Consider the following 22,881-nt stretch of genomic DNA (forward strand, 5'->3'; position numbering starts at 1 on the left):
GGCTCAAATTTATGTTCTAGCTATTTGCAGAATGTATTTGTTAATTTCAGCCGAGTTTCGAAACAACCACTTTTCTAGAGCTGAAAGATGTATTCTCTGCGACACGGACGCACCACTCATATGCCTTCTTTGGTGCGCAAAACATACCTGAACCATGTCAACATAATTTTCAGCAGGAAATCAAAGAATAAAAGTTATAATCAAAGAATAAAAGTTATTCTTGAACTCTGCATCCAGTATCATGTATTATATTCAGGGGAAGTTCTGTATCTGCTCGAAAATCTATGGTGCAGGCAGATATTTTCTGCTCTCTGCAGACAACTGCACAGTGCCCTTATTTTTATTGTGAGAGAAATCATAAATGTATGTGGGGTTTCTCTGGGGTATTCTCAAAGCAGTGGCCAATTTTTTCCCTCTGATCTAAACTTTCACAGCGCAGCTGAATGGTCAAGTCAGCATTTTTGCTGTGACCCAGCACAGTGCAGCTACAGTATCTGTTCATACAATTAAAGTACTAATTGATGGCTTTTACACTACTAGTTAATTGTTTCTTATGTCTGTGGCCCACACAGCTGCTGACTTTCTCTAAATTTTTATTCCAGTGGTGTTAATGGTGCACCGAACTACCCAGACCTCCCTGAGGAAGGAATCTTTGTCAACACTATTGCCATTGCCATCATTGCACTGACGATCCTGCTTCCATTGCTGGTCAGAAACAACCTGCGTGGTGGACAGACTGTGCTCTCCATCAACTAGAGCAGCAGAGTGGTGCCTCATGTCTGCTGCAAAAGTGTTTAGCGACTCTGCTGGAAAATGATCTTTTTTTTCTTTTTTTGTGAGGCTTCTGAGAGGGTAACTATGCGGACCAAGATGGCCGTAGAGCAGTGACTGTCTGTCACTATCTCGAGCACAACAAAACAGACGTACACCCTCAGGCCTCCCAGGAACAAAACAGTGTCAGGTGCAAGAAAGATCAGTTTTTAGCACTATTGTCGCAGGTACGACAGAGCAATTCCTTTTTTTATTTCTACGTCTGGGAGTCCGGGGTGGGGGAAATAGTTGTGCAGCTGTACTTTACTTGTGCATGTTTTGCTTGGAACAGACTTCCACGTCTTATGTTCGATATTTGTCCACTGTGGTCGTGGCTTGTTCAGGTTTTTTTCTTTTCTTTGACATACTCAGAGCATCATGGGGTGGGAGGGGTTTTTGCCTGTCAGTGCCGTTCTTCCAATATGTTTTCACTTTCAGTACCATAAACTAAATTTAGACCAAACTGCATTTCGGCCACTTTATAGGTCAGAGTTAAATTAGCGCTTTACAGAGAGTCCACATAAACTGCCATCAGGGAAATTTGACTTTTCCTGACTTGCCCGCTGATTGCTATGAACACCCAGCTGCCACCTTTATTTTTTTTTTTTACTCACTTCATATGTGTAAACATGCTCTCATAATGCTCATCTTACCGTAGTAATAAGACGCAGAAGTATCAGTGGTGAGACCTGCATTTGGGGCAGGCATGCAATGGCATGGTACTACATGTTGGTTTCTATATCAGCTAAGAATTGCAGTGTCCGCTGGAAGCAGAAATATTAGCTACGCTACCAACTTGGAGCTCTTATGCTGGCAGCAGGTGTGATTCAGCTGACTCAAATGCAGGACCATGTCTAACCACCCCAAACACAGGTCTCTTCTTTTTTACCTTTTGTCATGATGTAGCAGTATTTGGTTCTGATATCATGAAACCATCCACACTGCATTTGCTGAAACCTAAAAACATATCCCCGTCTAGGGAATCTTTGCTTAATGCAAGGCTGTTCTCCTGGGCACCTGTTTGTTTGAACCAAGTGCAAGAAACGAATAAACAGACTTGAATACAAAATTGAAACAGATATGTACTTTTCTCAAGAACTCCTTGGCTCCCAACAGCAGGTGCACTCCCAACGATAACGCTTGCACAAAGGCACATGAGAAAAATTTGAGCTTGCAAAAAAAACTGCAACCTTTGTAATGTGTGTAGCCCACAGGGTTCGCTGTTGATCCATACAGTGGAATACTTCAGGCACTCCTGAAGTTTAGGAGTCCTGGGGGGGGGGGTGACAGCATGAGGTCTCGCAGCCTTCAAAGAGCTGGGGCTGCAGGGTTTCATGGGCTGAACAGCGTACCCCATGGGACAGACACTCCTGAGAACGACTGCACTTATTCTTGGTGCCTTCACAACATACACAATCTCTGTAGCTTGCACAGTTCATTTTTAGGTATTTTTGCGTAGCTTCAGATTGCTTGTGCCTTGCAACTACAATTTTTTTGTACATACTACTTCAACAGTCCTGTTTTTTCAGAGCACAGATATGATTGCATGACATTTTGTGTATGTACATATCACACTTTGCAAGATAAGGCTAGCGTGTAGTTCTTTACAATGCAAGTATTTGAGCATTTCATACCCTTTGCCAGCATGACTTGTCGTAAGAACTGAGGCCACTAGCAGGAACAGCCGCCTTTTCGTCCCAACAGATCATTGCAATTTATTATAATTACACCCAAAAGTCCTCTTGCTTGGCATTCAAGACCGATGTGGGATGTTGTAGACTCTCACCATGTGGTCATCGCCACAGCTTGCCAGCTGAAAGGCAGTCCCCGCATCACGATCTGATCTAGGGCAAAACTTCAACCTTTTCACTGTCAAATGGTGTGCAAAGCTGATTGTTAGCAAGTCAAGGATTTTGCACCACTGTTTTCAGCATAACCAGACACACAACTGTCATTAGGACAAATCCTATGCCATGCTGAACAAGGTTGGAACAATTGATTCGTTTCCTGAAAGGACTAGATTTTGTATGCTTATCTTCTGGTCATCCACAAGTGCAGCAGTGATGCATAATGCACTGACTGCTAGTTAACAAGTTCTTGGTGGTAAATCCTTAAAGGAAGGAGTTTTGCCTGACACATGTGTTTTATGGTAATTTCAAATTTTCCCTAGCAAGGGCAATATACAAAACTGCAGAATGAGTACAGGTACATATGATAGATTTTAATGGCAAGCTTTAAGGTATACAGCGCCAGAAAATGAAGGAAAAATTTGTGCCATGAAATACTATATATTGCAAGAAAGGTGCGCTTTCTGTGTAGCAATACTTTGCATGCACATCAGCACCATACAATCATGTTCAGCAGATTCAAAGTGTTCGCACTTTACCATGGGGAAGTTGGTGTACATGGCTTTGAAGGTGCATTGTGAATAAACCAACAGTGAAAAATGACAACAAACATTTCCTTTTCTTGAGTCCATACCCATGTTTGCATTTTTTTTTTCCACCTGCTTGAAGCAGCCTCAATACAAGTGTATTCTTGCATTTCACAGGTACATGCACCATGTGGCCTAGAATAAAAATAGACCGTGTAAATTTCCTTATCAAATGCCAAAGTTGAAACTGAATTGAAGTTAAAATTTAGCCAGCTGGATATCAATCCACCAGCTGTTGGGCAACTCTGAAGGCTGAAATTGTCCAAATGAAGCTCAATTTTTCATTTCCAGGAGCAAAAAACTTGCATTATAGTATGTAGTAGAAGTGAAATATACTGTTTCGTCTTTAAATACAGTTCCATTGGTTTGCAGGCCAACCGAATGGAAAATGCAGTACTTCCCACTTTTTGCAAGTAGATTAAACGCTGGGGCACTTTCGATAAAGGATACTTTTGCTGCAGTGTTTCACGGAGGGCCCAGCCGAGTTCCAAGTTCCATTCATAGATGTGGACAATTCCTTTCTCAAGTCCTATGGCAACGAGGTACCTGGATTTGCAATGCACCACACTGTTACATGATCCACATCTCGCAGGCCTGCATTTGTGCCCACCTGTCGTCACTGCAAATACCAGGTGCGAAGGTGACTGCTGTGGCTGAGTCTTCCACAGTCAACTCTGCCTTGCTCTCAAAAGGTCCCAGACACGCTTCTGCAGCTTTGTCTACTGTTCTCCATCCCCAGATCACAACCTGAGCATTGGTGTAACGACAAATGAGAAATGACAGTCGCACTGGAAACGTCGACCCAAGGTTTTGTGCACAATAAGATTGCTTGATGTCCTTCATGCAGCCTACAGTGGAATAAATTAACCCTCAGATATTAACATCGTATTAACTGGCAGAGAAAGTAATTCAACACGAAAATGAGTCAATGGTACATATATTGACAAAAATGCAGAATGAGTACAGATACATTTGATAGATTTTAATGGCAAGCTTTAAGGTATACAGCACCAGGTTAGCACCAAGCAAATAGGTCTGTAAGTAAATCCTAGTTGACAGCTCACATTAAGTATACAAAGTGGTAATTAAGTTATACACGATCTCTTATTCTGGATACTGGTTCATGTAATTGTAGTCAGTTGTTCTTGTAACAGCATTTGCAGCAATTTAACTACAGCATATCAGAAGCAGTGACTACTGACAATTTTCAATCTTTGACACAAAAAGAACAGAATCTGACAGAATGCAGCTGTACCACTACCCATATGATGCCCTGTGCAAAGGAGCTGTCGGCTAGTAGGTATGTACTAGTTTGTGGTACTCTCTTTAAAATGCAGCAGTTTCTGCATTTGCTGAAAGTGCCTACTTGTATCTTTCTTTGACTTGTTCTGCACCTACAACACTGTGACCACAAAGGGAGCTTGGGGCCATTATTACTAGAGATTACCTTTTTGTCTCTTGATGCAGTTGCAAAATACAGGCCATCATGGGACCAGGCACAGCTCCAAATAATCCTCTGGTGGATAGCAGCTTTCTTCTCAGCAAATGCGATTCTGTTTAACACATTCCCTGAACAAAAAGGGCCCACAAAAAACAATTATTTAGGTTCAATAATGTGCTTACTCTTTGACCACAGGCATCACATGCCCAGCATTGACATCGTATATACAGATGCATGCGCAAAAAAAATTGCAAGCATTGCTTTTTTGGTTTGGTTTATGGTTGGTTTATGGGGGTTTAACGTCCCAAAGCAACTCAGGCTATGAGAGACGCCGTAGTGAAGGGCTCCGGAAATTTCGACCACCTGGGGTTCTTTAACGGGCCGGGATCGAACCCGCGTCTTTCGGGCCAGCAGCCAAGCTCCATAACCACACAGCCACCGCGACGGCTAAATTGCTTTTTTCCATTTACCTGATTAGGTGCATAAAAATGTGCCTAATGGTGGGTAGTAACCTAAAAGAAAACTATCAACCTTGACCAAGGGTTGCAATTTCGTGCGGTGAAAAACCTGTCTGACGATGTTGCTGGCATGCCTATAAAGCTCCACATTTGCAACACAAAGCGCTGACATTCGAAATCTAGTACAACTGTGTTCTAACCAAGGCAACAGCCGCCATATATATTTGGTTGCACTAGTAAAGCAAGTGCATTTCAAAACAAGCGTTTGGCTCCAGTAGAGCTAACTGTCTCAAGACAGTAAAAGCAAAACTTTTTTTTTTTTTAATGCGCTTCAGTATTCTTGCAATGGACACATAGTTCCGCAATTTAACAAGACATTTCCTGGACTCACCGTCAACATTGATCTCGTGTATGCACCACGACCTGTCTCTTGAGACACTGAGAAGGTAACGGTCATCGGGAGAGAACTCCATTTGCGTGATGGTAAGGTTGTGGAACACGAGCTCCCCAACCTGCTTCCACGTAGCCGTGTCCCAGAGAAGTATGGCCGCATGCTGCTGTGTGCTTGCCTGAGCTCATCATTACAGTTGTAACGACAAAGAAGAAAACGTGACACATGAGGATGCTGACAACCTGCAGCAGCCCTCTGCTACGCATGCAAGTTAACCCTATAATGCCAAAGTAATGAAAACTCTGGGTAAAGCCTGTGAGCTTTCAGGATTTTGTCGCTAATGGTTGCTGCACTGCAAAAATGTAAAGCATGGCAGATTTTTTACAGAAAGCAAATTACAATTATTTTTGTGGGGGTCAAAGAATGCAAAACTTGGCCATAAATACTCAGATGCATACACTAAACAACTAGCAAAATTCAAAGCTGCTTCATCAGTTCCCACTGCAGCAGTACAACCACAGAAATTTTACGGAGTTTTGCCATTAGGTTCAGCTTTCGCAGAGAGCGATATTCCAAAAGGTCTCTTACATCTTTGGTGGCTTGCACTTTGACACGGCTTTAATAAATATATACGTTTGAAAGGCGGTATCTAGTACAATATTGTGAAGAACTGGTAAATATTTGCAAGCATAAATGAGATCTATTCACATTTTTTGCAGTGTGTATCGTATGTGATGCACTGGGCACTGCAGTTTTGAGGCCTTGCACAAGCACACCGATGCTAAGCCATGACATGAAGGAGTGTTGCAAAAATATTGGAACTACTGTACCTTACAGGCAGAGGCAATAAGTTTGCCACTATGGGAGGCTGCCAGTGTAAACAGCTCGTAGCCGTGTCCATAAAGCTTCCTCACTTCGGACCAAAGGGTGTTCTGCAGAAGGTCTTCCTCTGTGGGTGGCTCTGGGGTAAGTGGATGGGCAACAGCCATTAATGGCCTTTAGCATTTCGCACTTCAAAAGAGAAAAGGAGACTGCAACATAGTTTCTGGCATTAAGCAGGCAGCGAGCTACCACATTTATATCGATAACATGACTCATTGAGAGGGGACATCCAGCCATGTGTAAATATTATAATTCTAATCTGTAATCCGGATCATTCTGTAAATCAGCAACAGCAGATGGCTACATTCCTCAACACCTACAAGCATGGCAAGAATCTGTGGCATCAGTTGCATTTTTTTATGTTAAAAAAAAATCTCACATATACTTTGTCACAAACTTATCCTGAAGCTTATTAAAAAGGTGGCATGACAGTCACCATTAATTGCTGCTCTGTATTAGTGGCTGCATGTGATGTGCAGATTCTAGATCAATAAAATTCCTTCTCCTAAAAATGACCAGAGTGTATGCAAAATTCGCCAGTGAGGATTAATACCTTACTCATGGTGCATACTTTGCTGCGTAAGGCATTTACTAATACCTTACACGTCAATAAATGTGCAATGAAAAATCTGGTGTTTATACTTCCTCAATGTGCAACCATCCTCTACAGCATCCCTTGCAAAGCTTGTGGTGCTCTGGGAAGTAAAAATTAGTTTAGTTTTTTTGCATGTGTGAATGATTCTGAACATCTACTGGGCCTAAGCAGCCTTGACGCTATGAGTGTAACTAGCATAAACGGCCTTTGAGAGGATGCTCACATTAGCTGGTTTTGGTTTTCCTGTGGCAAAAGCTTTTTTTACAATAACCAGATAGCTAAGCAAGCACTTCACTTCAGCAAAACATAGGAATACAGCGTGCCAAATGCATGCTGTAATAATGGGATAAAATCAGGCACCTGTCAGCACAACAGGAGTGAAGTAAAACTCGGGGAACTGGTTCTTTGGATGCCGTTCCTCGTCAGTAATGCTGCGAGTCAGGTCATTCTCATAGACAGCCTTATTGGACAGGCCTAGGGAAGGCACGCTGGCACCTTCAGCGAGTTCCTGAGGGAAGAAAAAAAAAAGCTTGTTTTGAATATCAGCATTGCACACGAGCCCGGGTCATTTCATGCATTAACAGAATAGGGTGCGAACTCATTCAAGTGGCCACCTAGTCTGCTTTTCAGAGTCACACCACTGAAATGAAACGAACAATATACTATACATGGAACACGGGGCCGTGAGTGAAAACTGGGACACATAGCAACAATACTTTCACAAAAGACACACTGCTTTCTGCCTGGGTTTCAGCTGCACCGAAGCCAAATTACTGATAGTAGGGACAGTATCATACTTATATACAACAAGCAAAGATGGGCATCTCGGACTACTGTGTACACGGAACATTATGAAGGTCTGACTTTTAATGACAAAAAGGCAGCTTGGCCAAAGAGCGCCATGGCTAATGTGTTTGGTCTGATTGAGGAAGCCTCAAAGACCTCAACTTGTCCAAGCATTTCACCTGAGAGAGGCCGAGCACAAGGCAAAATGTTTGCACTCATCAGAAAACTGGTGAGTACCAGTTTGAAAACTCAGAGGAGTGAAAAGCTGCGCCATACACCTCCAACAAAGCAAGACGAAGCACAAATCAGAAGTTCCTACATTTCAGCTAAGAATGGGCACTGGATGTCCCAGCATTCACTGTGTCTTTTTAATAAGGCCCAGCCCCCAAACAGACATCAAGCCAGTGTAGCCAAAAATATTAGCACATGTAGTGAATAAGGTCTGGAGAAACCTTGATGGCTTTTTTCACACTAGACGGTGTAAAGCTGCCAATCTTTGGCCTTCCCATTAATAACCTTCAGTTATTTGTATTTATTTAAGCACACTTTTTCTGCCCTTTGCACTAGTATCCGGCAGGGCTGCGCGGATATTCGACATTTTGAATAACTTACAATTAGTATTGCACCGCGTTTTTACTACTCAATGCATTCAAAATTTCTGAACATTCATAAATTGCTCGTTTTCATGCTTATCCGAAATCACTGCCAAACATCATAGCATTTCCAAACGGCAGTCACTAGTTCCAGCATTTCGCACTAGCTAATTAATATAACTAGTTCTTCCCTCAGAGAATCAACTGTCAGCACACAGCAAATGCGCATGCATGTTAAAGCTAGGTGATTGGGCCTTGCTGAAACCAATGCACTGACTACATCAATAGCGCCACCGTGATGGTGCCAGTGCGTGCTCACGAACCAGGAAATGGCACACAATAGATGACTAATGAAACGGTGAAGGGGATGAGCACTAGTGGACCTATCGTTTTCGATTGCTACAATAAGAGGCCCAACGTGCACAGAAACGAGACTTGCGGAGGATAGCAGATTGGGCGAAAATGCGGCATGTGTGCGCTCCTGTTGTTGTTTCACAGCGACCATTTTCACCCCACACAATTCTCGGCTATTAAAATCTAGGAACCACATCCTTTATGACACAGGGGAGAGGAAAAAAGTGGACGACGGAAACCTGAAATAAAAGCCTCGAACGCAGCCCATGCAGCTACACTGCGTGCAACATGGCTTGCGTGCAGTGTCTCGCAGTTTAGTTTCATTTTCGCGCCTTTGGTTTGTGACAGCAATGGGTCCATCGTGGATGTACAATACGACAAAACCAATACACAAGGTTTAGGGGGGGCTACACACCCCACGGAGAGTGCCGTGCTTCAGGTGGCATTTCACAGCTGGCCCTTCTCCAGGCATTGCGATCAAGCACGATTGATATGGTTCCGCCTAGGTTGTATATGTAGCCCAAGCTGCCGTCCATTTGTCGAGCTGCCTTGCATTTCGCCAGCAATGTGCTGTGTTGCGCCCCTCTGATAGCAACCTCTGACATCACTCCTCACTGGCGGAGACATCACTCCTTACTGGCCACCTTGGAATGCTTCATGACAACATCCAGTAAACTCCCTTGTCATGTGAACATAAAATCAAACTGCCCTACGACTTTTTCCCTTGAACGCAGCAGTGTCATTCTACGAATAGTACCAACGCTATTACACATTATTACCCTGCAAAGTCAAGTTTATTATACTATTACGACTACTACAACCCTCCCTCCCCCGTTAATTCCTGAAAGGAATTATGGGCACAATAAATTATGAAAATGATGAGTAAAATAAAGTATGAAGCTGACGAGTAAAATAAAATTTATGTGCAATATATCTATCCCATTCCGCAGCTATGTTTTCTGAAAAGTGCTTCTTTTTTAATTCAAACTATCTGTGTTCATATTCAAAAAGTGCATAGTGTAATTGCATATCTTTTTTTCACAACAATCTTGCAGCCCCTCTTAGCTGCAGCAATTTGCAACGAGTTTTATTATTTGCATTTGTTTTGCATTTGACACTTTCATGCATCTACACTCTTTACTGAAGAATCACTGAAAATTCTTGTTTCACCTACAAATATGGGGAGTGAAATGTTGAGCAGAGGGCATGCTCACCTTAATGCCAGAGTGTAACAAAAGATCGATACCACACAGTCGCTTAAAGTTGTCAACGAAATTCCTGGTTCCTTCAAATGCACGCAGCACTTTTTCCTCAGCACCGGAGACAAACTGGAGCCTTCCTGTTGATGCAATGCATCCAAGGTCGTGGCCATGCACCTGCGGCCTGGCAATCTCTTTCCAGGACTGAAAATAAAAAAGGAAAGGACACAATTTATGCCAAACGTTAAATAAAACAATAAATTTTCAGATATATGAGCAGGTTTCCACTGCCACTTAAAGGTGAAAAGTACATAGTGCAATTGCATATCTTTTTTTCACAACATTCTTGCAGCCCCTCTTAGCTGCAGCACACTGGGTGCAATGTTGCTGTAGCACCTGCAAATGTGCAAATGAAAAGCATGCATAAGCGCATCACACTGGAAGTGGGGACTCTAGTAGGGAGTGGAGGCTCTACATGCTAATGGCAACAAACTCAGGTCATCAATGCATTTCCTTTCATGGCCCTAGTGCGCATGCTGCACATTTGCTGCACACACTTCTACAAGTGCCACGCACACACTTATACTTCTTTCTCATAAATGTTCCTCCACATCAAAGGCGAATTTGAGCAACCCTTTACCCAAAGTTAAAAATTTTCCATCGAATTCATTTTTACTATGAAGTTCATGAAATGCATTGTGAAATAAGATCTCGCCTCCCTAACCACCCCACCATAAATATTTCCCGGGTTCACATTAATCATTAATCACTAGTTAGCAAATAAATCATGCAGACCACTTGTGCATAAGGGTACACTTCTACCAACTGGATGCTAATGCTGCTGCTTAGCTTTAAATTGGCGAAAAACAGCTGTCACTTGAATGAAAAAAAATTCACTAAGTAAGCCCTACTCGTAGTGCCATCCGCAACATTATTCCCATCCATCTTTCTTCCCTCCCCCATCAGATGGCAACACAAGTTCACTCAGTCAATGGGGCTATTCCTGCTGCTGCAGCAAGCACATCTGAGTTTTTCTTTGACTATGAACGTCATCAAGGGCAGTTTCAGAACAACGGCCTTGCTTGCAATTGCAAGAAAAGACCAGCGCGTGAAAAGTCAGCAGTTGCCAATAAATTGTTTAAGCAGCATTTATGAGAAACGTGTGAATCACAGCAGACATGCCACACAAACTCCACAGTAAAAATCTGCGTAACTTTTCTAAGCAACAGCTGCACAAAGTGCATCATGTTTGCATGAGCGTGCAAAGTAAACTTTAAAAAAGCATGCACTCCATGAGAACTTGTGTTCAAGATTTATGCAGGAAGAAAAGATTTCTCAACAAGGGATTTCAGTCTTTCAAAATGCATGCACATGGTGAGTGTACACAGAAACCCCAAAACTTTCGAGACTACAGAAAAATAAAACTTGAGCTCACTGTGCCTCCAGGCGTGACCCAAGGAGCGTGCAGCCGTGTTGTCTGATCGGAACTGCAGCTCAACAAATACTCTCCACCAGCAGCCCAAGCAATGTCACCCACTTTGTCGAAGTGACCACCCAGAGACACACTCGTCTGCCAAAGGTTGTCGCCACTACCCTGGCAGGGAAAGAAAAATTTTTTAAATTGGTCTGAAATAAGGGCTGTAGCTCGGTTGGCTTTGGAGAAGCTGAAAACGAACTGAATGCATTACGATGCAAAAAAAGTTATAGAAATTAACAAAAACAAAGAAGAAAAGAAGGTTTAGCTGTACATACATATAGTTCAAGCACTTCACAGAACTGCTTGTGTGGCTTAACTAATCCTAACTTTTTCCACAGGACCATGAGAAACGATCTGAGTAACAAGTAAGTACCAGACAGACACAGTTTATCTCTGTGATTAACTGTCATGCATAGAAATAAAGTAGGTGAACCAGAGTCCAATGTGCGTGGCACAGTACATGAGACACATTAGAGCACAAACCTTCTGGTTAAGAAAGAAACAGGTACAATACAAGCTGTTTGAATTTGCTCCTAAAAATGGTAGTCAGCTCAGCAAGCACTTTGATAAGACGTGCAGTAATGCAATAAACACTCTGAAAACAAGCAGCACACCTCTTTCCTCCTCCACATGTGAAATGAGCCATGGAAGCCCTGACCCAGAATGCTCTTCCCATCAGGACCAAACACTGCCCCCAGGAAGCCTAAAGTGTTACCTCCTATGTCACCAAACCGAGCCTGCAGAAAACAGGGAAATAAAGAATTATTGGACATCACAACAGTCTGCTGGAACAAAGATTCAACACGAAACCCAATCTTTGTTGCAAGGCTACAAGGAGGCGTTCCAGCTACTTGCCTGGCTCTTGGGGGATTTCATCATTTTTATTCTTGGCAAATGTACTTGTATTTAAGGGGGATGAGAGCCTTAAAAACTTCTCTTATTTGTCAACATATCTTGTTGAAACATAGCACGTAGATATACCACAGAGTGCTGATTACAGATATGCATTTAGATTTCAAATATCACACCTGGAAGAAAATATATGGCAAAATAACTTATCCTATTTAGGTCATTTCTTAAGGAGATTCATTCTGCCTCGTAGCAATGAATCTATAGAAACTATAGCCCAAGTAGCCGTTCTTACGGGCATTTATGGTAATGTCTCAGTTAAAAAAAAAAAAACCTTTTTTAAGAATGTGCAGATATTTGCAAATGCCAACAGCACATCCTGAAGCTAAGAAAATGCCTATAAAATAACTTCATCGATCATAAATAAATAACAAAATTGGAAAGAAAAAAAATGACAGTAATTAGCCCACCCTTTACCTATTTGCTAATCTTTCATGCTAAAGGGCAAAAAGGAAACCTTTAGGATGTGTCATGGACCTTTGGAAATGTCCACATATATTCTTTAGAAAGCTTTTTTAGATAGAAACTACCATAAAGGCCTCTAATAAAGGACCTAATTATGATGTTATTTTGCCATATATTTTCTTCCGGTGAGATATTTGAAATCTAGATGCATATTTGAAATCAGCACTCTATGATATACCTGCTTGCTAAGTTTCAGCAAGACGTGCATAAAAAACAAGTTTTGAAGACCCTCCTCCCCTCTCAAGCTTCAAAGACAATAACCAAGGCAGCACATAACTGATGACGATTATGATCATGTAAAGCATCTAATGTGCCTTTTCCCCCGTAACCTTTAGAAAATGTGTCAGTGAGGTTTCACTGCAAATGCTGTTGTGCAAAGACTCACCTTGTCAAGCCAAAGACCCGATAAAGTGTCCGGTTCCCACACGACCACAGTTTTGTCCATGGATGCCGAGAGAAGGCTGTGTAGCTCACATCCATCTTCACCTGGAGTCACCCACAAAATATGACAAGCATGATGTTATGGCTAGCACAAACATACATTTACAGATGTTTATTTTTCTGTATACCATGGAACTGCCAGTGTCACTCGTAAAGTAAGCGTGGAGTAAGCCATCCTGTGCCTTCTTAAAAACTAAATCATCCTAAGTTGTCTGGTGTCGACTCCCACAGTGCCACCTGAGGGCAGATGCAGCTTAACACACTACAATCTTGTCAACCCACAACTCCACAACTTTACCACACATTTCAGTCGATACCTCCTGAAGTTGGGCACTTCCAAAAAAAATTTTCAATGGCCAAACCGTCTTTTGAACCTTCTGTTTTAACAGAACAACACAGATAACCAATACAAGACCACTAAGCAGCTTCTATATGCTGGTTTTGGCATCCCTAATTCTGAACCGCACACCTGCTTTGTGATAAAACTTCATGCTATGAGACCGCACCCACCACCTCAGGAGAAGAACTTATGGTATGATCCTAGTACGCTGTTCACAAGCTTAATGCTTCTAGGACATTTTGTAAAGGAACAGATGCTCAGTAAACTAAACCTGCGGAGAAATACAAACAGACCAGCTTCTAAAACACCAATGCAAAAGACAAGTTGCTCACACAGCTAAGTTAAAAAATGTGTTGTAGCTACAATTTTTTTTTTCTCAGTCATGAATGGCTACATGTATAACTTTACAAAAAGAGGGTTTATCATTGTTATTAATAAAGTCCATGTAAAAAACATGTAACTGAAGACACAATAAATCTTCCTCACAGGTTCACAGTCCCTTTCCTGCCCCACATCAGGTAGCTTCCTTTCAATAAGCCAAACCAAGACAGTTTCTTTGCAATGAGCCAAACAAAGCTTTAGTGCGTTAGTACTAAGACCCCCACTCACCAATTTTGCCACTGTCTGTCTGGTTAACCCGCAAACCTGCAACCCGCTCACCATGGCAGGTGGCAGTTCACTTAATGACTGGTTGCGAAATATTGCTCCAGAAGAGCAACCTGGGTCGCAGAAGCCCCACAGCTGGGTGGCAGCATCTGTCATCGCAGGGCAGTGGCGCATCGCTTCACTGCTGCACCGCTGCATCAGGAGTGGAATGAGGACTCCCGGTGATGTATGAATGTAAAGCAGAGAATGATGAATTCTGCTTATGTGGGCATCAACCCATTGATGCTATTGCGTCATACACTTAAGGCGCAGCTTAAGTCCGATTTCGCCAATCTTTGTCTGAAGCCCGCTTAACCTTGAAAATTGAGCGTCAAACCGAAACCAAAGTGAAAAACCAAAGTGCTAGCGTACTTAATTCGCAATTGGCCTAACCACACCAAATCATCTGTCATTTTTTTTCTTACCTTGAGATGTCACAGGGCACCAGCTTATGCTGTAAACCCAGCCCTCGTGGCCAGAAAGAACTGTCTCTAAGCCAACAGCAAAGGTCTGTGGGCTTCCTGTGAAACAGAACCCACACAAACGGAAGCAAAAATCAGTGGTGGTCAACCAGCAGGTGTTGATAAATGCAGCCGGTAATGAATGCGGATGTACACCTGCCACACAGTGACAGGATCAAACAGCGGGAGCTGCCATTGATCTACAAGGTCAATGGCAGCACAGACTAAGTGTGCCACGGGACTGTGCTTTTGTCAAATACAGGAAGAGAGGCACAGTAAAAGTAGAATGGAAGAAAAAATACAGGCCTCTGTAGCTATACAAAAAACATGCAACAACTTAGCATGATCAGATGCCTTTCACTTTCCTTGGATCACTGAGTTTGAAACTTTATTCTACATTACTTTCCACTACTTATAATTTGTGGGGATTGTGCCTCTTGTGTATGTGACCGCTGCTACTGCTGCTGGCCCCTTCTGTGGGGTCTGAAAGCGGAAAGCGGGTGGTGGTGCTGTTTATCTCGATCCAAGCTCTTTCGAGAGACAGTTTAAATGACCCTCCTTTCCTCCGTTCATTCCTGCCTCGTGTCCCTATTGGGTCAGTTCGAGTGAAGTTGGTAACGTTGTTTCGGGGAGAGGTCGCGAGTGGGAAATGAACCAGGGGACCACCGCTGACTCGGGAAGCAAAAAAGTGAGAAGTGTTCGACTCCCAGCGCCACGGTCTTTGCCAGGGGAGCAAGAACGCAGGTGGCTTAATGCACACACCTAGTATGTATGTTCAAGTTCAGGCCTCAATGGAGTCCTGCTACCCGCCTGTGTGGTGCTGATGCTCCAGATTCGGGAGGGCCTGATTTGACTGGTTCTTTGTCACTGCCGGCCATTTCCAGTGGCGACGTGCAAGGAGCCATTGATGTGTGACCTCTGTCGTCTGGATGATTTCCACACTCCCATCCTCACTTGTGTTGTGTCGCATGTAATATAACCCTTTGTTTGGCTGCGCGGCCCGCGATCGCCCTTAACTGTATTGTCACACCTGTGTAGTCCTTTCTCTGCGCACGCAGCGGTGCAGGCCCGCTTTCGGGCAATGCGGCTGGGCCATGGGTTGTACTGCAGTCTCGGGATTAGTGCAGTGTTCTGTAATGCAGCTACTGTGTAATAAACACTTGAGCTCTCAAATAACTGTGCCTTACTTCCGTCAGAGCGAGAGTACAGGCGCGCGTTGAACGCAAGGATGCACCCTCAGCTTGCTCTGGCCCAAACCCGCATTACGAAGGTGAACTGCCTTATCACTGGTAACACAACTTCTACATAAACAGCATCCAAAGAACAGCTCACCATCAACTGTAGCAGTGAAGGTAGCCTCCTGAAGCTTGATCTCATCAGCTATGCTATCACCAGTAACAGACTCATTCTCACTGTTTGGCAATATCTTCCAAATTCGTATCACAGAGTCTTGACTACATGAAGCAATAAAGATGCTGTTGTCAGCTGGAAGAAAACGAGAACACTATTATACAAACCAGAAAAGACAACATGCAACTTCAACATTATGCCAGGAGTAAGAAAAAAAACAAGAGTAACTGTTTTATCTTGATAACCAAACATCTGCATTGCTTTTCTGTTCTTTTTTTTTTGCAGAAAATGTGTTGCTCCTAATGTACACAGCAATACTAACTGCCACCCCAACACTATTGCTTTTTAATAAATCAGTACTATAAAGCAAAGTAGAAAACTGCTTGGTTGGGCTAGCTCGATCAATTGGCAGCGAACCAATCAGTTCAAAACTAAGCCCTTTTGTAGAAAACCATGACACACTGTTTTTCTACACTGTATTCCCATGTGCTTGTGTTCTATACAGCTACAGCAGAATGGTAGGTAAAATAAAAAGCACAATTTAACAAGAAAATTTAAACGAATGAGAGCATTTCTTTATGTTTTCTGACAACAGTGACCACAGTTACTTCTTTTGCTACCACAGGGAAGTCGTAGTCACCATCATGGCAGGTTGTACTAATATAGTCAGTAACATGCTCAGTTTGTCATGGTTTTACATCCTTTTCACAGAGAACTGGTGGTGAGTCACGTTGGCTTCATTAAAGTTCTTGACAATTATGATGGTAGGTGCTCCTGCTTTCTGACTGCTTGGTTGCTTTTTAGTTCACCTTTGCTGTAGTGTGGCCTTGGCTTCAAGAAAATTGGCTGCCTGTTTGCCATATGTCAACAACAATGCGTAAAAAAAGAAGTTTTCAACTTCTCGCTCATTGGAACAATGTGGTGTGGAGCTCTGTTCAGAAACCAAGGGAGAAATATTGTTTTAAGGCAAGGTTCTGAGAGCACTAAAGAAAGAGCCGCACTTCTAGATGCTATCCGTGAGTGGCCCCGCGATGTCTAATCCCCTACTTGCAATGCCATGTTTCTCATTCTGTTATGCTGCAGGGATAATAAATATGGGTAGTTAACACCGACAACACTGTGGAGCAGTTTTAACCCTTTCTTTTTTATTCCTGTGAAGCAGCCAGTTACACAGATGTCAGAGACCTGTTTTATGTCGCGCTAAATAGTCAAACTACCGTTGCGTTATTACGTAAGCTTAACCAATAAGGAAGGTTCACTAGATTGAAGAAATGCTTTTGTTAGTATAGAAAAGAATTCTCAGCAAGCTGTAGAAAGTTTGACCACAATCAGCACGCTTTTGGTAATTTTTACCAGCAGGTAAAGAGATAAGTATTTAGGTATTAAGTATAAAGAATATTTTACATATCATGTTTTCAAGAATAATAGACCGGGTGTTTCACCTAAGATGTTTTGCAATTTTTAAAAATAGTGCTTTTTTCAGCAGAGCATTGTCGGTGCTATAGTACACCACGATACAGATCAGAGGTGCTGACTAGTAAGCTGGTTTAATACTGAGTAGTTAACTTTTAAACTATTACTGTAAGCCACATTATTTATTAAGAGGCGTGTAGACCACTGAAAATGATACCCATATAAGTATTTATAATTTCGAAAATGCAGTTACCCTCGGCGCTATGGCCTAACAAATTTTGCCGCTTATAATGAGTTACATGCAATGGAGGGTTTGCTTTGCCTGCAAGCTTCTCGAAAGTGCATGTATTTTGGCATGATGTAGCCAGAATTTGTTGGACCACAGCACCGAGGGTAACTGCGTTTTCGAAATTCTAAAAACTGATATGCATATTACTTATGGTGGGCTACACACCTCTCAATAAATAAAAAGACTAACAGTAGTAGTTAAAAAGTTAACAACTCAACATTAGTTAACCAGCCTACTAGTTAGCATGTCATAGCTGTATTCTGATGCGCTGCACTGCTGACAATGCTAGGCCAAAAAAACTGCTCTTCCAAATAAAAAAAAACCTGTTTTTAAAAATTGCAGAACATCATAGGTAAAACACCCTGTACATAAACTACAACAGGTGCTTAAGAAAGTGCGGTTTAATTTGGTCTCATGAAAGAGGTGTGAGCACGAGATGCCTCAGAAGTTGGCAGCTCAGTGCTGTCTGTCATTATTCACAAAAACCTTACAGTGGCTAGCTTAGTACCGTGTGGCAAAATTAATGGATATTTACGTGCCACAGCTACACCTCTGCTATTGTGAAGCATGCTGGAGAAAGATATTGCATACTGATTATGACCACAAGGGGTCTTGCAATGCGTACCACAATCTCGGTACATGGGACCTCTTGCATCTTGCTTCCATCATGATGCTGTCGCCAGGCATATGGCCCGTGAACTCTTGCACAGCAGTTTAACACAACAACCACTGAGGCCAGCATTACAAGCACCGCCATTTGGTGCTACACAAACATACTTTGAATGTTACACCAGACACTATTTGTGGAGAACTATCACGGGCTCCACCATGTGTACTCCTTTGTTGTCCAAGCATCTAATGCATTTAGATATCACTATGCAGTCCAACACTTTGATCCCTGCAGTCAGAACCTTCTTCACCATGGAATAAAGAATTTTCCAGTTCTGCAGGAAAGATCACTTTCATTCTATTATGTTTTCTTTCTGAAGCCTTGCAAATGTTAACTGCACACATTACACATTCAATAGTATTTGTGAAACGAGAATAAGAATTTCTTGTACCACATGTCTCAAAGGCAATGCCCCGCACCCAATCCTCATGGCCATGTAGAGTATGACACTTGAGGAAGCCCGCTGTTGAATCTCTGTAGTAGCAGTGGATCATCATGTCATTCCCTCCATAAGCCAGCAACGGAACTGAAAGAAAATATTCACAATAACATCAAGTTAAATACAAACACCATCAAGCAACACCACACTGTTTACTTTGGACAGAAGAAAACAACAATATAAATTCAGAGCAACAACACTAATTCCACCATAGGAGGTATTCACTCAAGCCATAGAGCCATAGTGGTCACCATTTTGGCATCCATGTAGTGCGTTGAAAGCCTGCAGTGCATGTCTAAATGGGCTTACCCCACCCCCCAGCCTACACCTCTGAAGCTGGGCGCTGAACACCAAAATGGCGCCTGTGACGTCACGTGAATACCTCCTATACATGCATTGCATGTGATTCCATGGTTTTCCCCACACTTCTGGCCTCAACCATAGCAGCTGCGATGATGCTAGTGCAACCCATGTATAAACAAAACAATCTATGTTACCAATGAAAATTAGTGTCAGTGTGAAAAAACAGCTGCACGTTATTTTATTAAATACAGGTCTCACAAATGCTTGAGTACAAAATAGCCAGCTAAATGCTGTTTGAGATAACTTTTCAAAACTGAAGTTCGCTCGTCAGTTGTGTAACATGAGTAGTTTTTGAGTAGCTGCAAATCACTAGCATAAACACTACTTTGCCACAGCCTTTTTATTTTGTTTCATAAATTGCCTTTTCCCCCACTCATTTAAATGAGACACTTCGGCACACCCGAGTAACATGGCCAGCTTTGCAACATGCAGCTTGTAAATTATATATATCCTGTAAGGGAGATTAGTGCGAAATAATGTAAAGATCAGATGTTCAAAATGGTTGTATTGCAAATGAATGACACACGTACAGTTCAAATCTTGGTGACCATGCAAGCCACTCCCCCATAGGCATCAAGTTTTAAGAGACCAGTGCTTTTTGTTCTGTTTTGGTCACATTTCCTCATACCAATGTTGGGAATTTTCCATGGTGGATTACAACATGATATGGAGCTACCTGCTATTTTCATGTACCTAACAAATGCATGGAGTCATGAGACTCACATTCCCATTTTACACAGATTGCGGCAGCTGTGAGTTTGCATGTGCAAAGTACACAGCAGAAAAAGTCAGCTCTTCATCAAGATAACAGTTGCATTCTCTTTATCTCACTTACTGCTCCCCCCTTAAAGTAACAAGCACACAGTTACTTTAAGACTTCAAATCTCAGTGCTAAAACATTTCATAGCCTTTCCTGGACATGAAAACTACGATACTGCTCTGTGTAAAATGACACAAAACACAGAAAAATGATTAAAAGTTAAAATACGTACCAGAAGAAGATGGCAAGAAACACATCCTGACATCCATTGCAAAGTTTCCTTTCAGGTTGATCTCTTGCACACATCTCGTCGTGAATCCTGCACAGATACGTCGTTAATCTAAAGCCAGCTTCTCGGAGACTGTTTCAGTGTTATTCGTCGCACATTAAAATTAGTACCTGCGTCAACCTCCCATATCCTGATGAAGAAGTCCCCACCAGCGCTAGCTACGATCATCGAGGCATCTGCTGCGGGTAGCGTGTACAGAGCATCTGCAGTCGTCACAGCACTCTCATGTCCGACAAGCTTTGCACCTGGAACGAACTTTTAGACAGAATTCACAGTGTTAAGTTCACTGTCACTACCCGCGCAGCCCAAACTTTTTGGATCTCGTTTGACTACACTTACGCGCTTGCCTTCCTTGGTCCATATAGTCACTGTTTTATCGACAGATGTGCTGAGCAAGGTCGTTTCCGCACCTGTGAAAGACGATTCAGCAAGGAGAACGAGGTCCAGCACTCTTAGGTACGATTACCGTAGCCTGGACATGATGATCGGATGTTTGTTTCAAGGAGCGACGTGACAGAACTCACTGCTTTTTCTACGGACCCATCGGACACAGTTGACCCTGGCGCTGTGGTTGACAAGCGTGTGAATGACAGCACCAGAACCGCCGTTCGCCTACGCAAACACATAATTCCAGCTTCTACAAACACCGTCGCTACCACACAAAAGCATAAAATACCTTGGGATCATATAAGACGACAGCATTGCAGGCTCCATAGGCTATGATGTTGTTCTGGCCCCAGTCCAGCGCCTGAGGGCTGCGATTGCAGGCGGAACTTGTGTATTCTACGCTCACTGCCATTTAAAATTCACGTGGTTGGCACTCGAAACAAGACAATCGCACGGCCTGCTCACAAAACATGTGCACAGCGCGCGCACACTGCAAACAGAAACCGCGCTCGGTCCCTCGCTACTGATCAGTTGCTCTTTCCTGGTGCGACTCCAGAGCCCTCACCCGTGTAATGTAGTGAGCGCCGTGCTGCGATGAGAAGAATCCTTCCAGGAAAAGTAAAAGTGCAAAAATCTCTCGCATTCTTGAGTCAGTGAAACTAGCAGTAATCGGGGTACAAATGCATAACTATTACTTTGCTACTCGTCGTTTGGTCTTGGCCAATGTTTGAATGTGTTAACTTTATTTTATTAATACAGAAGGTTCGAAATCGTTCGTTGTCTGTGCTGCTTGCGCGCTAATGCTTATCACACATTTAAATCAATTCTACACGGAATGCGTATTCGTCCTATTACTGTTCACACTTAACACAAAGTTTCCAAAGTCCCCAAATGCAACATCACGGGTGTTCACGGGTTTTGCTTGAGTTTTGTTCTGATTTTCGATCAGTTCTGCCAGGCGGGCGTAACAAGATGGTGGACATCTAACGCGAGTGGTGCTCGGTGCAGACAATTTGTTATGATTGTGATCCAAGTCTTGTGTTAGGATTCTCGTGCAAGGTAAGGATCTGCATTTTGTTTGTATGAGTTGAACGCTAGCTGAAGTTGCTGCGTTTTCTTCCGGGCGATCTGTATTAAACGCTTATTGTGTTGAAATATTGCCAGCTTCCTATAGACTAAGCCTAACGTTTTGTACCAATTTCCATCTCTCCCTGGCCTTATTTAACTTGTCGGTTGTCATATTGTACAGAAAACGATGTGCATGCCATCCGAGAGCCACTGAGTGCAGTCGTAGACTGGTGAACCATGCTGACTGCCCCGAGCGCTTTCCCTTTCGTGTCATACCTGCTTGTCAGCAGTATGCGCTTGCATCTTAGCCCACCCGACCTCCAAAAGCTGCCGAAATTCCTCGGTTCTGAAGACCATAAGCGTTCTCCAGCGCTGGTTACTAGCGCGCGTTCCACTTGTATTCATCTTGGTGCTAAATATTTCTCTTGCTGTGCAGAAGCCCGAGTTTGTTGTGTATACACTTATCCGTGCGAAACTTGTTCGTGTTAGCAAATACTTCCGTCGGAAGTTTAGTGCGCTCGTAATCCGCGAATTTTGACAGTTGCGGCTCTGACTTCCCTTCTTCACGCGTTACGGGACCACTTTGTGTTGTTCAGGAGCACCTTAATGAAAGGCAAGGATGTAGAAATGCCGCGTTACCTCTGATCAGGCCATACTTTTTCCCATACCCGAGCGAATGCTGACTGCAATATATTATTGCTGGTGTAGCGAAAACGTCGGGCGGCGTGAGTGCTTCACTACTTAACAGGCCTGTCAAGGGTTGCGAAAGAAGCCACTCGCGCGGTTAGTCATCTTAGCTACGGTTTTCCGAGATCTGTGTCACGACCGGGCCACTCCGTATCGAGCACATATGGTATTGCTTAACTTCATGCTCGCTTACGCGGTTGTTTCAGCTTGAGCAGCGTACTGTGGCGGCTCTCGCTCCTTCCCGCGGTAGCTTGTCATTTCTGTTGTCGCTTTTTGCGTTAGATCACTCTCATGCGTCTCTAAAGGGCTGAGAGCTTTCCTACAGCTGACGGCACGCATGTCTTGGATCTTTGGATGGAGTACAAGTTGCGCTTGTTTCCATGTTAATGGTTAGATCTTGAAGATATCTGTCAATGCTGTTCAGTGTGATCGCAATGTGATGCGTGCTGCATACTACATTTGATGAAAGACTGCTCGGCTCGAGA

At 43.0% G+C, this 22,881-nt stretch overlaps 3 protein-coding genes across 12 annotated transcripts in view; 2 read left to right on the plus strand and 1 right to left on the minus strand.

Annotated features, from left to right (window-relative positions):
* nemy (cytochrome b561 family member no extended memory) overlaps positions 1 to 1,885 on the plus strand; it is a 141,763-nt gene extending 139,878 nt beyond the window's left edge. For all 9 annotated transcript variants that reach the window (XM_077658999.1, XM_077659000.1, XM_077658998.1 and 6 more), the window contains one exon: positions 603 to 1,885. In XM_077658999.1, coding sequence (XP_077515125.1) covers positions 603 to 756 — 154 coding nt within the window. In that variant the 3' untranslated portion in view covers positions 757 to 1,885. The remainder of the gene's footprint in view (positions 1 to 602) is intronic.
* Positions 1,886 to 2,499: 614 nt separating this feature from the next.
* Positions 2,500 to 21,174, minus strand: Elp2 (elongator complex protein 2). The gene is made up of 19 exons (XM_077658991.1): positions 20,931 to 21,174; positions 20,779 to 20,866; positions 20,594 to 20,664; positions 20,365 to 20,509; positions 20,198 to 20,284; positions 18,795 to 18,929; positions 16,014 to 16,166; positions 14,646 to 14,741; positions 13,180 to 13,280; positions 12,035 to 12,157; positions 11,379 to 11,537; positions 9,959 to 10,147; positions 7,372 to 7,519; positions 6,365 to 6,495; positions 5,535 to 5,712; positions 4,692 to 4,813; positions 3,855 to 3,991; positions 3,695 to 3,790; positions 2,500 to 2,699 (listed from the first exon to the last, which is right to left on the minus strand). Exons 1-19 carry the CDS (start codon positions 21,051 to 21,053, stop codon positions 2,564 to 2,566), a joined length of 2,418 nt encoding a protein of 805 aa, XP_077515117.1. The 5' UTR covers positions 21,054 to 21,174; the 3' UTR covers positions 2,500 to 2,563.
* A 400-nt stretch (positions 21,175 to 21,574) lies between these two features.
* LOC144125520 (E3 ubiquitin-protein ligase HECW2-like) overlaps positions 21,575 to 22,881 on the plus strand; it is a 67,749-nt gene continuing 66,442 nt past the window's right edge. For both annotated transcript variants that reach the window (XM_077658988.1, XM_077658990.1), the window contains exon 1: positions 21,575 to 21,700. The gene's annotated coding sequence lies outside the window, so the exon portion shown is untranslated. The remainder of the gene's footprint in view (positions 21,701 to 22,881) is intronic.

This window comes from Amblyomma americanum, chromosome 3, assembly GCF_052857255.1.
Source record: "Amblyomma americanum isolate KBUSLIRL-KWMA chromosome 3, ASM5285725v1, whole genome shotgun sequence".
Lineage (NCBI taxonomy): Eukaryota > Metazoa > Arthropoda > Arachnida > Ixodida > Ixodidae > Amblyomma > Amblyomma americanum.

Coding starts and splice junctions, on each gene's coding strand:
- Elp2 (XM_077658991.1), bottom strand. CDS start 21,053: ATGGCAGTGAGCGTAGAATACACAAGTTCCGCCTGCAATCGCAGCCCT. Junction 13,281..14,645: donor GTGCCCTGTGACATCTCAAG/GTAAGAAAAAAA, acceptor GGGTGACTCCAG/GTGAAGATGGATGTGAGCTA. Junction 2,700..3,694: donor CGTGAAACACTGCAGCAAAA/GTATCCTTTATC, acceptor GCTAACAATCAG/CTTTGCACACCATTTGACAG.